This window comes from Mytilus edulis, unplaced genomic scaffold, assembly GCF_963676685.1.
Source record: "Mytilus edulis unplaced genomic scaffold, xbMytEdul2.2 SCAFFOLD_2250, whole genome shotgun sequence".
Taxonomy (NCBI): Eukaryota; Metazoa; Mollusca; class Bivalvia; order Mytilida; family Mytilidae; genus Mytilus; species Mytilus edulis.
In genome coordinates this window covers 1-15,916 of record NW_027268370.1, presented here as the reverse complement: position 1 = coordinate 15,916, position 15,916 = coordinate 1, and the positions used below count along the sequence as shown (strand labels likewise).

The 15,916-nt window shown below is 32.1% G+C and overlaps 1 protein-coding gene across 1 annotated transcript; it reads left to right on the top strand.

Annotated features, from left to right (window-relative positions):
• Positions 1-10,503: 10,503 nt before the first annotated feature.
• LOC139507355 (TATA-binding protein-associated factor 172-like) lies at positions 10,504-15,596 on the top strand (the record flags this gene model as incomplete). The annotated part of the gene is made up of 5 exons (XM_071295724.1): positions 10,504-10,853; positions 12,278-12,401; positions 12,818-12,932; positions 13,892-14,029; positions 15,427-15,596. Coding segments are annotated over exons 1-5 (558 nt in total), but the record flags the coding sequence as incomplete, so codon positions are not given.
• Between the last annotated feature and the right edge of the window lie 320 nt (positions 15,597-15,916).

Here is a 15,916-nt window from a genome sequence, read left to right as displayed (position 1 = left end):
TAGCTTATCTCTATGCCAAGAATTATCTCATCATAGGATTATCATATTCATTGGTGTGGTCTTTGGTTCAAGCTTTAATAGTGTGTTTGGTGTGTTGACACTTATGTGTGTGGTGTGTTTGCATTCCTTAATTTAATACTAATTTTTCAAAATGTATGAAAATAGAAAAAAACACATTATTATTTGTTATTTCAACATGACAAATCGAAAAGAATTAGCAGCCATACAAATTAGAATGTATTGAAAACGTTGGCAATCTAGCCCAACTATGATTTTTACTTTACTTTATTTGATTTTAATTTTGTATTTTTAAAATTCTTTAGAACTCTTCAACCTGTGTTTTATGTTTCATTTTGAAAATATGTAATTTTTTTTGCAGTGCTGAAGAAAATGATAACAATGACCTTGACAGTTTACCAGAAGACGAGGTATTACCATTCGATCCTGAGGAAGCAACAGAGCCTGTGGAGGTTTGACATCTGAGTCATTCAGACTCAATCAAACGTTTTGTCTTCTGCTGAAAATTGACATTTTTCTCTAGCTGCAAATTGTGATAAACAGATCTTTTCAGAGAATTTATTGGTGCAAACTTTTCAGGGATTTTATTTTTGTAGCAAAAAGCTTTGGCTGTGTGCAAAATATATCTTTTTTTACTCTCATTCACAAAATCATGTTATGTTTTAACTAAGAAGAGTGTCTGGAGATCAGGTTTTTCTGCTGGACGATACATTCTTCTTAATATAATAATTTGTATTATGTGTAATATTTTCAAAACCATTCACCTTATCATTGTGTTTGGTTCAAAAACTGTATAAAAAATGAAAATTCAACTGATGATGTAACATTATTTTTATTTTGATTCAAGAATAATGATTCTACTTATAGTCCTTTAGATTCTGAAAAGACGAATTAAATGATATTGTTGTATTGTATCAATCCTATTAAATTTACAGTAGAAGTAATAGTTTGAATTCACTATACCTCAGTCTCTTACAATATTCCCTGAGCTTGCTCGCATTTCAATTACTCTACGTCATAAAAATATAACAGCTTAAATTGTGTTATATGAACTTTTTTCTTTTTACATGTAGTTCGAATCTCATCACTTTGTATCAGAGTATAAGTTTTTGTTTTGTAGAAAAAATAATATAACCTTTTAGAAATGCAATATTTATGATTTTCTTCAGAATGCTAAGATGTTTCAGTTGTATGAGTACATTTGTATATATATATTTGGATTAAAAAGTTTATGAGCGGGAAAAAAGTTTTTGAAATATAAAAATAAACGTGTACAAATCCTGAATTTTTAGTAATAAAGCATTTCTTTTAGTCAATGCTGGTAATTAAAATTTTTGACTGGTACCAAACATTAGCTTTTCAATCATGACTTTTTGTAGATAACAATTGTGATCATTGAAGTGTGCCTCTTTATTTTGGAGGGAACCCACCAAACTTGGGATGGGAGAGTTATACCTGGGAGAAAAGAAAAAATTTCAATGAAACCAACACTTTTTTGCTAACATTGAAATAAATTTTACAAAATTTTCTGATGAAAGGAATGTTTTGGATTGTTTTTGAGGTCCAGAAGCCCTCTATATCTATTGCTAAATTGGCATCTATACATTCTTGCTGATTAAATGTGTATTGCACCATAGCCATTTAAAAAAAATGTTATTAAAACTTTTAATCCATTTATAGAAACTCTGGATACTTTAAATTGAGAATTATTGCGATGTTTTTATTATTGCAAAAAATGCGACGGGGTTATAATGGCAATATTTTAAACTCGCATTTTGAAATTTTTCATAGAATTAAACAGGAATTTTCTCAATATCGCAAAAAATAAAATAGCATTTTAGTCTAAAATGACAGAATCGCAATAATAAATGCACGCATAATCCCATTAATTTCTGAATTTACAGTATGACTAGTATTTTAATTATACATTTTTAGGAAATAAATAATGGATTCATGGCATCAATTGATATATATTTCTTTTTTCAACATACAACACGAATTATTGTGATAGATCAGTATTTTAGTAGGTGCAACAATTAGTGTCTTTTTATAAATTTGTGTAAATAAAAACTTTTAAAAATATTTTTTATTTATGTTAGAATCTGTTTTATGTTCATTTGCATATCTTAAATTGAATTGGTATCCGGATTTTGTTTTAAGTCAAATTTTAATACACAATTTTGTACTTTTTTACAATTTCCATGAAATTTCGCTATTTATGTAAAGAAATGGTAAATTATTGAAATGTTCCATGTTGAGGTTAAATATAAGTACCATGAAATAATTTTATACATATATAAGCAGAAGCATTATGATAAATACATGAAAATGAAAAGACCAAGAACACATACCCGTAGCCAGGGGTGGTTCAGGGGGGTTCGGACGACCCCCCCCCCCCCCCCAACCCCCCCTTGAAATCAAATAAGCACTGTTAAAGTCAATGTTTTGTTAAAATTGTGACTGTTAAAGTTGAGTTCACGAGTCCAACGAAATTCCTGGCTACGGGCCTGGAACACTATGATTACCAAGAGCAAAATAGTTGATTTTATACAGATGTGAAACTCAGGATATCAATTCAAATTGTTAAAATCAAAATGATCTTATGAATTTTTATTTTAGTTTTATGTCTACAAATTGTACAACTTTACATATGTACATAAATTTTGCTAGCTTGTTTTTTATGGTATTGGTTGTATTTTTAAAAGGTATATTTAAATGAGATATGTACGCAATATTGTCAAGATGTATTTTTAGTTTTCATGACATTCCATTACAGGAGTCTAAACCAGAATTAATCATGCATTCATTTAAAAAAAAAAAACCTAATTGCTCTCTATGCAAGGCAGACATTGTAAAATCTTCAATGTTGTAAACAAATTTAAACAAATTCTGGATGGCTTTTCCTTTTTATACCAAGTATATTCTAGTGAAACTAATTCTATAAGAAATCTTTTCAAAAAGCACAAAGGAATACTATATAAGGGTCTTTACTAGATATTACTGCTGGCAGTTTTTTACCCTTAAAAAAGCAGATGAGGATTCAGGATTTTGAAAAAGTGGGCCCTCCAACTAGCCAATGTTGGAGTAGAACATAAAAAAAGTCCATGCATTAACAATATATGTAGCTCCATAAGGACCTCCTCCCTAAATCTAATTCTTAAAAGCTTTTTTTTCAATTTAACAGTAGACTGGAAATTCATAGATTTGTGCTTGCATTTATTATTGCTATATATATATTTTATAAATGTTGAACCATGTTAAAAAGATGCAAGATTTATTATTATTGTATAGCAATATAATATTCCCCACAGAAAGTAACCAAAATTTAGCGTGCAATAAATTCTAATATTGCTCTAGTGCAATAAATCATCAAAATTCATGACGTCATCAACGACAAAATCTAGTTTAAACCAATTTTTACTTTCAAGTATTATATTGCTATACAATAAAAGGGTTATTGCATGAATATTAGGGAATATTGTTCCTTGTAGAACATATATTGCACTTGCAAGCTCGTGCAATATAAAATTCTACTCGGAACAATATTCCCCAATATTCATGCAATAACCCTATATTCTAATTTCAGGAAAATTTATAAAATAAGTGTGATCAAACTTTCTTTAGTTTTGAGAAACCTATCGCATAGCATTTTGAGCAATAATAAAAACATTACTGAATTTTAAATACTTGTTTTCACTATGCATTTTTTAAGTGGTTCACTTGACACTTCAGGGATTTCTTATTGTTTTATAAACTGTTGTACATTTTCAAATAAATGCTTAAAGGTTGTGATTGTAAATTGTTTTTAAGCTAATTGCTCTTATTTATATGGGGTAAACATTTAAAACCATAAATTTTACATATCAGTACTTGTTCAACATCTTTGTTCAACAGTGGTGCTAATTTGACTTTTTTCTATGCTGCAAACCATAATGTTCATTAACAGCTGTCAGCTTTGCAATAATAAAATGTGTAACCAAACAATATTAGCATTTATTTTTGTGTGTCTTTTCAATATTTTAAGTATGTTAAACTTTTAGAAAAAATAGTCCAATCTTATATATATATTGTATTGCAAACAAATGTCAAATAAATTTGGACTATCTTATTGAAACTTTATGAATAAAAGTTAATGTGGGTATGCATGCCATCAGTGAGACAGCAACCAAGTAACAATTAATTACCAATAAATGGAAAAAAGAATAAAATTGAGAATGGAATTCGAATTGGGGAATGTGTCAAGGAGGCAACTACCCGACCATAGAGCAGACAACAGCCGAATGCCACCAATGGTTCTTCAATGCTGCAATAAACTCCTGCATCTTAACATCCTTCAGCTGGACCCTTTTTTTACTAGTTCAGTATTAATGGACATCATACTAATCTCCGAATTATACACAAGAAACTAAAATTCATACCAGACTAACAAAGGACAGAGGCTCCTGACTTGGGACAGGTGCAAAAATGCAGCAGCGTTAAACATGTTTATTGAGATCTCAACCCTCCCCCTATACCTCTAGTCAATATGGAAAAAACAAACGCACAACAATATGTGCAACCAGCAAAACTCAGAAGTCTTCAATATGATGAAGGCATAACCTTTCAATTTAGGTCTAGAGCTGGCATGTCAGTTACTGTTAGTCGTCCTTAGTTAATTTATGTATCATTATCATTTTGCTTAGTTTCTTTTACCTATTCTGGCATCGGACTCAAGACTTCTTTTAAACTGACTTTTACTGTGCGTTTTGCTGTTTTTATATTTCTACATTGGCTAGAGGTATTAGGGGAGGGTTGAGATCTTAAAAAAAACCATGTTTATCCCCGCCCCATTTTTGCACCTGTCCCAATTAAGGAGCCTCCAGCCTTTGTTAGTCTTGTATGTTTTTTAACTTCATTTATTTATATATTTCGTAGTTAAGTAAGATGTCCATTATCACTGTAATAGTACACATTTTTGTTTAGGGGCCAGCTGAAGCACTCCATCCTGGTGCAGGATTTTCTCAGTGTTTAAGATCCATTGGTGGCCTTGGGCTGTTTTCTGCTCTTTGGTTAGGTTGTTGTCCCTTTGACACATTCCTTATTTCCATTCTCAATTTTATTCAATGATAGAAGTGTACAATATACAGTACTACATAAAAAGGACCACATATAGGCTTCTATCAATGCTCAAATAATCTGACAAAAATAGGCAAACTAACTATTAAAAGACAAAAAGTAACAAACAACACATATTCCAATAAGCATACATTTGTAAATCAGGCACCAAATTTGTCTTCCTCAACACCATATATGTTGTAAAACATAAAAAAAAAATCATGTTTGCATTCGCAATTTTTTTTTAATCTTATGCTTTTTTGCACAAATAAATAAATAAAAATATTCTTAGATATTTGAATAAAAGCAATCAATTGTAATTCAGTCAGAATTGAATATATCAAGCAGGTTATTATCACTGCATTCCAATATGTCTGCAGTCTAAATCTACCAGAAACAATGAAAACATATAGTAAGACCTTTGGCCTAAAGATTGACCAATCAAAAGGTTAGAATTTTCCCTCCAAAATGATACGAAAGAAAAGAGGTTCACCAAAGGGAAAAGAGAATGATACTAGAACAATAGTGCTAGAAATAGAAACAATGAATAACCAAACTATCAAACACTCCAATAAAATTAATACCATCAATATCATATTTGATATATCAATCAAATATGACTCTGCCACATTTTTTTTTTGTTTTAAGTGAGTGTGAAGTAAGGTGGGATATGAACCTAAATTGGCATTTTGTAGACTGAAAGTACACAATTATCTCCCTTATTTCCAAGGGAAATAAAAGGTACCCTTTATACATATTTTTTTTTTAAGTTATGGAAATTAGAGCTATCAGTTGACACTGGAAGTAGCTGATCATCCTCTTTATTTCAAAAAGAACCACAGACTAAATATTTTTGAAATCGGAAAGATATATTACACAATATTTATTGAAGGTTATTCTTTCTAACAAAACAAAGTTTTTGCACAACTACATAAAAGTTCCATTAGATTTTAAATTATCATTATATAAGGTGATGAGAACAGGAAGTATCAAATAAATTATGATATATTACTTTACAATCGTATAGCACTAATAACAAAATTTCAATCTAAATTCTACACTACTGTCAGCCTAGGCATGGGCTTTCTTCATTATTGAAGGCCATACAGTGACCTATACTTGTTAATTTCTGTGACATTTGGTCTCTTGCCAAGAGTGGAGAGTTGTCTCATTGGCAAGCATACCACATCTTTTTTTTATATGTTGTATGGCAGTTTTGTTTTATTTTTTTTTTAAATAAAATTTTTATAAGACTTTTTCTTTTGAACTTAAGCATGTTAAGGTTACTAGCAAATCCTTGCAGAGAACAAACATTGAAGTTATATTTCTCAGTGTTTCAAGGGGAGGTAATTTTTGCCACTAGGTTCTCCACTAATAAAATAACATGTTTTAAAGCACAACTAAAATTGGGGAAACTCAGATTTACTATACATCACTAAAAATTAAAAGTGTACTGCAACATTAAGCAAATTACTTAAACTAATGACAGAAGATGATTTTGTTTTAATATGTAAAAATTGCACAAAAAGATGGAGGAATAAATATGAAAATTAAAGACGATACCAACATGTATTGCTCAGAAGTTGATTGATATCAAAATGGACATATGTATAAATTTATCTTTCTATGTGGAGTCAGTAGCCTCACTGCTTCAATAAAAGCCATGGCCAGTGGCGGATGCAGGAATTTTCGAAAGGGAGGGTGCTAGCCCAGGGCAAAGGGGGGGGGGGGGGGGGGGGGGGGGTGCAAACATATGTCCCGATTCAAATGCATTGATCGGCCAAAATAAAGGGGGGGGTGCGGACCCCCGGAACCCCCCCTCTGGATCCGCCACTGATGGCACTGTTTCATTCCATGTTTATTAATTCATCCATGTATCTTATATCCGAACAACAGGCTTCTAATTGGGGTTTTTTTTTACAACAAAACATTCCAGGACTTAATTCCTATTACATTTTTCATCAGCTGGAACTTTTCTTTTGAACTGGTAGTTATAGTGGCCACGGGTATCCAGAATGAAGAACCTTGATTATGGGAGTTGGGAAGCTACAAATTGCCTTTCTTTTAAAAATGTAAATCCATACTGGTCATGGCTCCCCTTAAATTTGCAAGTTTGCAATGCATGGGTTGTCCTCAGCTTAAGGAATATTCCCTTTGGTTTTGTTTTGTCGGTGACAAATTAAGTCTGCGCCCAGTCAGTTCAGTCGAGCGCACCCGACACGTGGGATATTCGAGCTTTCAACATCAGTATCGACAGTCTATTGATTAATTCGGTCCCATAGAAATAATTGACCCATCCCCGAGATTATTTTAACTTTATAGGATCCCGGCAACTTTCCAAACGAGACAAATATAGCTAAATTATTATTTCTCAGACAAGGATGTACGATCATTCAGAACAGAGATCCTTATTCTATTCCACAAAACATGCGAGCCCGTCAAAGACTGGGAAACGAGATACATCTCGCAACTCGAATTTTGTGAAACAGAACAAATCCTTCTGCCAATCGCATTCGCCTTATTGTCATCATTGCGAGATAGATAGGAAACTAGGCAATGGTTCCATACTTCCAGAAGCTTCTCAGTTTGAAAACTATTTGTAATCATGGCGTGAGTTGCACCCCACGAAGTGGAGTTTTAACCTTGCAACAACACAACTCAATCGCGCCGTTTTGTCTTCATAGAAACTGTATACCAGAAGCATTTCCACATCACTTAATTCCCTGTGAAACAAAAGAAGAGTAAGGAAAGGATTAGGAAAGTGAATTTAGGAAGAAACAGAGAGTAAAATGTAGAAAAGTTTCAAGAAAATAGCAAGAAGACAGAGCAGCGTGTTTCCAAGCCAGATGAGAGGAAAAGGAATGATATGCAGCGTTTGCGCATGTGTTTGGTCGATCGCTTCCGGTGATCATAGAAAATGTATCTAGATTATTTTACCTGGAAATTATTTTATTTTTTTCTGCATGGAAATTTTCATGCGTCGAAGCACTTTTCTGGATTGTCAATTTGACCATCACTGTCCATGAACACTGAAACTCACAAGAGCTAGCTATAAATGTAAACATAATACTTTAAAAAAAAACAAAAAACAAATCAGTCATCCATGTGGTTTGGGGCATATAGTACGTCCCAGGTATATGGTCAATAATTTGAATATAGCGATATACAACAAATGGAAGTTTTTAACGACCTTGACTGGCTATACAGCCCTTGCACGGTCGGCTAATAGCGATATATAGTATGGTCTGGTACTTTTATACTATTTCCAGTCCCGTTAGTATAATAGTTTCAGGTATGGTCAAGGATTTGTATAGTCAGACTATGGTCTGGCACTATCATATATCATTATACTATATCTGGGACTATTATACTAACTGTTAATATAAGTCCCAGACTATATCTATAGTGAGATCTATAGTCTCGACAGTGTAAGTATGGTGAACTTTGGTTGACAGTAAGGTTATTTAAGTATGAATTGTAATATAAATGAGGGACGGAATAAATGTCCAAACACTACATGCACCCCAATGCCTGTGTTAAGGATGGCACGATTAGACATAAACCTGTGCGAAGAGCTGTTCAATCTTATTAAAATAAGTTCTCATCACTTGTTCCTCGATTTTTTATATGTCGCCGTGTGATGAGAACTTATTTTAGTAAGATTGAGAGTTGTTAAAAGACATACAAGTACTGCCGCTCCTCGGAGTATAAATCATCTTATGTGAACCTTGGTTGAGGGAGATGGAAAGTTTGTCACTTAATAATTTCTAATTTATCAACAGAGATATTTATAAGTAGTAATAGTTTAAAAATCCTCGCCAATACCAAACCAAATCATGTTAGGGTTAAACAATAAGCGGCCTTGTAGATACCTCAAACTTAAACATAAACAAAATGCACTTAAAAGGTGCTACGGAAAAGTCGACTTTTCCATCTATCGAAAATATACACAATGCATGACATTTTGGTAAAATGTTCAATCTTCTTATAGAGAGGTCTTCCGAAATTTAAACTTTGAAAAAAACAGATTTCGCTTGTCTGTAAAACAAAATTAGTACCGTATTAAAGACTGACAGTTACTGTAATTTGGCCGAGCCCAGGAGTCAACATTTAGGTTCAGTCTAGTCTGTGGTTAAAGTTTTATTAAGACATCGTTAACTTTGTCAAACCTACATGTACTTTTATGAATTTAGACAGAATAACATTGAGAATGGAAATGGGGAATGTGTCAAAGAGACAGACAACAACCGGCCGACCAAAGAGCAGACAGCAGCCGAAGGCCACCAATGGGTCTTCATTGCAGAGCTAGTGCGCTAGAGGCTCCTGAAGTTGATACAGGCACAAACATGCGGCGGTGTACGTTAAAAGAAGCTTGTTTATGACCCAAAATACAGTATCCAAAGCATTTTTTTCATATTTATCTTCGTTCTCCAAAATTTAACTGATAAATGGACTTCGCTTTTTTTCCTATTTAAAATTAGATTCAGTCTGAGGTTAAAGTCTTTCAGCCATCAAACACTTTGTTAGAAGCTTGTTGATAACCAAAATACAGTATACGTATATCCATAGCAAATTTTGAAATACCATTTTTTTGTTCATTTCCATATTTAACTGATTAATGGACTTAGTTTTTTTTACACCTAACAAGTAAATGTAGTTTGGGGTTTATTTTTAAACATCATATACCTTGTCAAACTTCCATAGAATTGACCAAAAAAATTTCATGATTAATTTTGAAAATACAGTTTCATTTACATTTTTTTTTCTTTCGGATAAATGGAAGTTATGGTGTTTTTTTTTAGTCGTGGTTTAAATCTGTTTGAAAGGATAAATTGGTTTGCCTTCAAGTCCGGTGGACTAAAATAAACATTATTGTCGTTGCCTTTTTGCCGTTTCATTGTATTCATGGCCTCCATGTATTCAAATCATCGTAATCACATATGAACCAAATTTAACCATAGCCATTTAATGTAAACGTGTTTGTGCTAATAAATATTGTCTATTAGTGTAAACAGTAATTATTAATGAAAAATTACAAGATTATATATATTACGGCAATGTTACATAACGTTCAGATATGGGGTTCGGAAACAAGTTTGGAAAAACTTATATAAATCCGTCTCCCTATATATGGTCTATTGTCTGTAACTTGATAATTCTGCCTGTAATTGGCGTCTTAAATTGACAATACAATATATTTGATTTGATTTGTTTGTTTTAGTGGAATAAATGCTTTTACATTTCGGACGTCGTCGAAGACACTAGGAACAAATTGTTTGTAGCTGTTTTCTGATTTCACCGCAAATAACCTCCTATGAATGAACCTTGGAGTTGATTGGTCTTTGTAAGGTCAGAGGTAAGATCATAAACCAATGAAAACAATAAACCCACAGTCTTATTGAGACGATGTGCAAAATGGCAGTCAGTATAAATACAAATGCCGCGGAGACGAGCAGAGTGGACAATAAAGCGGAAATAATTATTATTCATGTATTATATTTGTTGCAAAGTTGCTTTTACCCCTTCTGTAGTATTTTCCACTCTTCAAGCGTTGATGTCAGCTTCAGATTTTCAACTTTGAAAGTTTTTAAAACTCTGGATTTGTGTATATTTTGGAAAAGTTTGAAGCTTGTGAAGAAAACCTATTTATCTGTTTCTTCGCCATATTTGTCTACACGGCAAAGGAAAATGAAGGGATATGAATAATGAAAGAAACTGAGATAATTGAAAATGACAACCAGGTAAAATAAAAGCATATATGCAAGAAAATTAAGGGGGAAAGGGGGGTGTTAAGGCAAAGTGACATAAAGGAATTATGTATATTATAGTGATTTTAAAAGTTAGGAATAACTAATCATGCTAATGCATATTTCCTCAAAACAATATTAACATAATATGTCAAGCCACAACAAGCTTTAATAGCATTTTTTGCTTGAGCTAGTGTCAAAGTCTCAAGAGCACTTGTAGGGCAAGATAGGGTTGTGAAGGGAGTTTTGTACCCTGACAAACCTCTTCAAAGATTTCTGAAGAACTCCCTAAATTCAATATAAACTGGAAAACCGATAGATATTACCAGAAAACTTTACTGCATATGGAGCAATACTGCTTTTATAGATAATAAAGTCTAATTAGATACATAATCGCTATTTTACAAAATTTTCCTTTGATCTTACTGACCAATAATTTCCTTTCTTAGCATAGTAGAATGATATGAAAAATTAACACTAGTAAATATTAAAGGGAGCACATGCCTGTTGTCAATGAAATTAACAATGTTGTCATATTTAAAATAGCTATATAGATATAAGAAGATGTGGTATGATTGCCAATGAAACAACTCTCATCCAAGTCAAAGTACGGTCTTCAACACAGAGCTTTGGCTTACACGGAATAGCAAGCTATATATGGCCCAAAAAAAAATGACATGTGTAAAACCATGCAAACAGTAAAACCAAGTATAATCTATACAAAAAACGAGAAACACTTATAAACCACATCAACAAATGACAACTTACTGAACATCAGATTCCACTTTCACTTGAATTTTGGTGAATAGTTTACAATCATACATGTTTCCTTAATTTTATGTTCAATTAGGTCAAAATCCTGTCAAACATTTAAAAATAAAATGGCCAACATGTTGCCAAAAAATAATCCATTACAACTTGCAAGGAATCGCACTCCCTTGACAAATTTTGCAGATAAACCTTGCAAGAAGCATTTTACAAACATGTAATGATGGTAACAACAATGTGTTTATAATGATGACATTGTCACATGCCTTGAATACAAAGATAAAATGGTGTAGATCAAGACGAATGTGGTTAGACCAAAAAAAATTAATATGTGTGTTTCCTATTTTCCTACCTATCCTATATTTTAACCTTGGAAACATATTGCCTTAAAGTATTTTTGGTCATTTTTCAATAAGCACCGACTCGATGAAAAAATAAAATTGTAAAATTTAAAAAAATAATCCCTACCTCCCTACCCTATTTTTTTCAAAGATGAAATAGGAAACACATATTATTTTATTTGGCCTTACTCCTATTAAATAATCCAATTTAACAGATAACAGACTGTTGGTATTAAAAAGCAAGTAAAAAAATATGGAATGAGAAACTTTTAAAGTATTTTTTATACAAGATGTTTTAATTTGTTACAGATTAGATCGGTTGTTCCTACTTCTGGATACTGGATCAACACCTCTGATAAGAAAATCTGCTGCTGAACAACTTGGCCAGGTCCAAAAATTACATCCTTATGAACTGAACAATCTTTTAGCAAAGGTAATTTTTATTTATAAAGTTATATGCAACTACAAATTCATGAAGTTATGAATCAATCTTGTCATCGCCGTTCTATTTGTAACTTTTTTGCTTAACAATTTGACTGTTATGAAACCTTACTTTGTAATTGCTTTTCCAAATACTAACGTCTAAGGTTAAAACATCTTCAAATTTAGTATGAATTATATATGGGACCTATTTGCTTTCAATGAAAGTTTAATCCAACTCTTAGATGTATGCACAAAAAAATAAAAGAAAATATATCAAAAACTTAAGTGAACTGTTCAGATTGAAATAGAAAAACTCAACAATAAAACAATAAATGATCTTGACCCTTGAATTATATATGTTTTTGAAATATGAGTATTTTCATTATCAATTTTCTATTCTATTATATTTTTACCTCCCTTTTTTAGGTCCATGGATACTTATGTAGCCAGAGTTGGGAAACCAGAATTGCTGCAGGCCAGGCAGTTGATGCAATATGTAGGAATGTGCCAAAATTTGAACCAAAAATATATATTAAGCAAGGTAAAAACTATTCAGTTACAATGGAGGTGAGAGGGTAGAACAGAAAACTTTATTTTTGAGCATGGGTTGATGGTTATTAAAGGTAGTCTGTTTAAGGCAAATATATCAAACCAAGTATGCTTGTTGTGCCTAAATCTACAATTATTTTAGTGAAATAGTTATTAAGTAACATGTCTCCATACTTCATTTACTTGTTTTATATTATAAAAATAAGAGAAAGTTGTGATTGTCAAGGCCTAAAATAATATATTGTTTGTTTCCCCAATCACGACCGACCCTTCAAAAAATGGTGCTACTAATAAAATTTTAGTGTCAAATCTAAGTTGAATATTATTTTATTCATTTCTGATTTTCAGGCTTGCCAGATCGTCCGATAATGTTCAAGCTTTTTGGAAAAATAAAATTATTTCCCTACCTACCTACCCACACCAGAGGCGGATCCAGCCATTTTAAAAAGGGGGGGTTCCTAACCCAGAACAAAAGGGGGGGGGGGATTCCAATTACATGTCCCCATTCAAATGCATTGATCGTCCAAAAAAAGGGGGGTTCCAACCCCCGGAACCCCCCCTCTGGATCCTGGCTTGGCAGGATCTGGAGTGGGGAAACAAACAATATATTAATTTAGGCCCAAGCAGAGAACACTTCACTAGAGACAAAATGACCTAAAAGTAAATAAACTCTAGATCACAGTACCCCCTTTAACAATAAACAAAAACCAGCCTGCATAGCAAGCTATAAAAAGGCCATTAATTGACATATGTGGTTAAATGTTGATTTGTATTTATCATGTTTATCTGACTCAAAGAAAAGTTTTGTACCTTAAGAATCTCTAAAAAAAAATTATATCGTGTTGATTATACTGCTTATTTCATTTTGTAAAAACTATTTTTTTCATATTCATCCTTGATTGGAATAATGAATATTCTTATTCTTATTCTTATTATTCATAATCATTTCAGAGTCCTCAGAACCTGCCACTTCAGAAGTTACAGGGAAGTTGCTGTTTTCTCAGTTTGATCTCAGGAAAGTTCTTGTTCATGGAACATCACTACTTAGCACTGAAGAAAAACAGTTCGAACTTGGAGAGGAATTTTCTGGTATGATTTAGAGTCAGTCTTCCTAATTTGACAGGTTGATAGTGTTCTGAAGGGGAAGAGGGACAAACAGGATATTGGGAGATAAAAAAAGGGGAAATAGAGAAAAGGCCTGTTGTAGAAAAAATGTCTGAAGCTGTGACACATAAAAGAATTATTCTTCCCCTCCAAATATGGGAGATAACTTGCTAAATTATTATATACAAATTGCAAACATTCTTTACCAAATTTTTTAAACAAGCTAAGTACATGTGGCCTGCAAAAACTAGACAACATGTATATTATTTATACCTCAGGTAATATTAATGCTAATATAAAAAAGAAGATGTGGTATGATTGCCAATGAGACAACTGTCCACAAGAGACCAAAATGACACAGACATTAACAACTATAGGTCACCGTACGGCCTTCAACATTGAGCAAAGCCCATACCGCATAGTCAGCTATAAAAGGCTTCGATAAGACAATGAAAAACCATTCAAACGAGAAAACTAACGGCCTGATTTATATAAAAAAAATGAACGAAAAACAAATATGTAACACATAAACAAACGACAACCACTGAATTATAGGCTCCTGACTTGGGACAGGCACATACATAAATAATGTGGCGGGGTTAAACATGTTAGCGGGATTTCAACCCTCCCCCTAACCTGGGACAGTGGTATAACAGTAAGTTCAGTATATACATGTATATCAACTTTTGGTAGATTTTTTCATAAACATAAGACTAACCATGCTTACATGACAAATTGATGACTTCAATTTGCATAAATGATTAGAATGTAAGAGTTAAGACTATCCTACTTGAATTTCCACACTCAATTTTGGTTAGTCTGAGAATCTCATAATTTAAAGTTCTGAGTTTGTTAAAAAATAATGTGCTAAATTTAACCAGTGTCCGTATCTTTTCTTGAAAGTTAATTAATTTGGGAATCTTTGCAAACAATAATGAAATGATTGAAATCACAAGCTTAAACATTTCAAAATGTTCATATCTCATTGAAACAACCTGAACATGCAGAATGAATACTGTAAATTCAGAAATTATTGCAATGTTTTATTACTTCTGAAAATGCAACAGGGTTAAAATCGCAATAATTTAAACTCAAATATTGAAATTTTTTATATAAGGTAAACAAGATTATTCTCAATATTGCTTAAATTAAAATCACATTTTTGTATAAAATGACAAAATTGCAATGATAAATACACACAATAATTTTTGAATTTACAGTATTTAATGATTTATGCATCTTTTGCAACAGTTGCAATGACTAATTAATGTATATTGATATATCAATTATATAATAACAACATGTAAAAAATATTTAACACATGTTTAAATACATTGTACGGTTTTCCATTAAATTATTGTTTTCTATTTTTTTTACTTTAGGACTTGATGATAAAGAGAAATTAAGTAGACAACGACAGATGTTAAACAAGAAACTAGGTTTAGATATGGCGGGAAGCTTGAAATTAGGGCTTGACGGAGATTTATTCTCGGACGAGGATCTTAAATCTGGATTAACCACATCTTATGACAATACTATTAAACAAGAAAAGGTATAAATTGTCTTAAAGTAGAGAATAGTCATTTAGGTATTGATTTATTAAACAAATTCTGCAACATAACAAAAATTCAGTGCATGTATTTAATATACTGAGTGCCAATGAAAACGCAACACTTGGTTTTTCAAAAATAAAATTTATACTAGAAATGATAATCTTTCAAATAAATTGTTCTTGAAAATTAACAATTTTAACAATAGATCGATATCGAACAAAAAATGTTTCCTTGTCATCTTTCGTGCGCAATAGGTAAACGAAACATCCAATGTTGAATCATCAACTCACAGTCCTAACACAAAATGTTACAGCCCTGT